The sequence below is a fragment of the Octopus bimaculoides genome, chromosome 20 (genome assembly GCF_001194135.2).
Source record: "Octopus bimaculoides isolate UCB-OBI-ISO-001 chromosome 20, ASM119413v2, whole genome shotgun sequence".
Classification (NCBI taxonomy): Eukaryota; Metazoa; Mollusca; class Cephalopoda; order Octopoda; family Octopodidae; genus Octopus; species Octopus bimaculoides.
This window is the reverse complement of record NC_069000.1, coordinates 16,027,410-16,028,456: the sequence shown is the minus strand read 5'-3', so window position 1 is coordinate 16,028,456 and position 1,047 is coordinate 16,027,410. Positions and strand designations below refer to the sequence as shown.

The window sequence follows — 1,047 nt, the reverse complement described above, 5'->3', positions numbered from 1 at the left end:
TATATATATGTATGTATACATATATACGACGGGCTTCTTTCAGTTTCCGTCTACCAAATCCACTCACAAGGCTTTGGTCGGCCCAAGGCTATAGTAGAAGACACTTGCCCAAGGTGCCACGCAGTGGGAATGAACCCGGAACGTATGTATGTGTGTGCGTGCGTGCGCGTGTGTGCGTGTACATATGTGTCGGTGTGTGTATATGTGTATATAGGTTAGAAGTAGCAGTTCACAGAGTCCAGCATCAAGAACAGTTCGAGTGGTGTTAACCATTTCCGTTTAGTGTGAAGATTGTAGTTTATATTAGTGAAACCACCCAATAGTCTTTGTAATATACAAAACCTATTGTTCTAACATTTTGCTATATCAGGTCGCTTTCTTTTCAGCAAATTCTAAGTTAGAAGCTCTGGAAATTGTCAAGACAGATAAGGAAAAAGTGGAGCGATTAACACACTTGACATGTATAGCAAGTGTTGGTATACCTGTTAAGCCGCTTTCACTCTTTGTGTGGATTGTAACAAGACATGGTAAAACATATAAAACCTACAAAGAAGAAAAAGTTCTGTATACTTCCGGCTGTTATTCTAAGGTAACATCAGATTATACTCTTACTTCACCAATCGATGACGTATTTGACACAAATATCACATGCAAAACACATTTTGGTTCGCTTACCAAACGAATCTCCGATTGGTCGTCAGTTTATATGATAAGGTAAATTAATTTTTTGTTTGTCACTTTGCTTATTGTTTTCGCCTTTACTTGTAACAGTGGTTATTTATTTACTTATAACATTGGTTATTTACTTGTAACAGTGGTTATATCAGGTCACCCCTGATCTAACAGGCCGATGGTCGAAGTATTCCAGGCGTGACAATCTCATCTGTTTCTTTTCACGAATAACACAACTAGGACTATAATATCCAATGTATCCAACTTTCTTCCTTTTTAGAAAGTTTTTATATGCAGGACATCTGGCTACTATATCTAACTGGTCAAAATACCACATAGGATATATATATATATATATATATATATATATATATA

At 36.5% G+C, this 1,047-nt stretch overlaps 2 protein-coding genes across 4 annotated transcripts in view; one reads left to right on the top strand and one right to left on the bottom strand.

Annotated features, from left to right (window-relative positions):
* Positions 1–1,047, bottom strand: part of LOC128250272 (uncharacterized) — a 19,427-nt gene that overhangs the window by 11,580 nt on the left and 6,800 nt on the right. The window lies entirely within an intron of this gene.
* Positions 1–1,047, top strand: part of LOC128250265 (uncharacterized) — a 119,166-nt gene that overhangs the window by 116,742 nt on the left and 1,377 nt on the right. For all 3 annotated transcript variants that reach the window (XM_052975000.1, XM_052975001.1, XM_052975002.1), the window contains one exon: positions 387–714. In XM_052975000.1, coding sequence (XP_052830960.1) covers positions 387–714 — 328 coding nt within the window. The remainder of the gene's footprint in view (positions 1–386; positions 715–1,047) is intronic.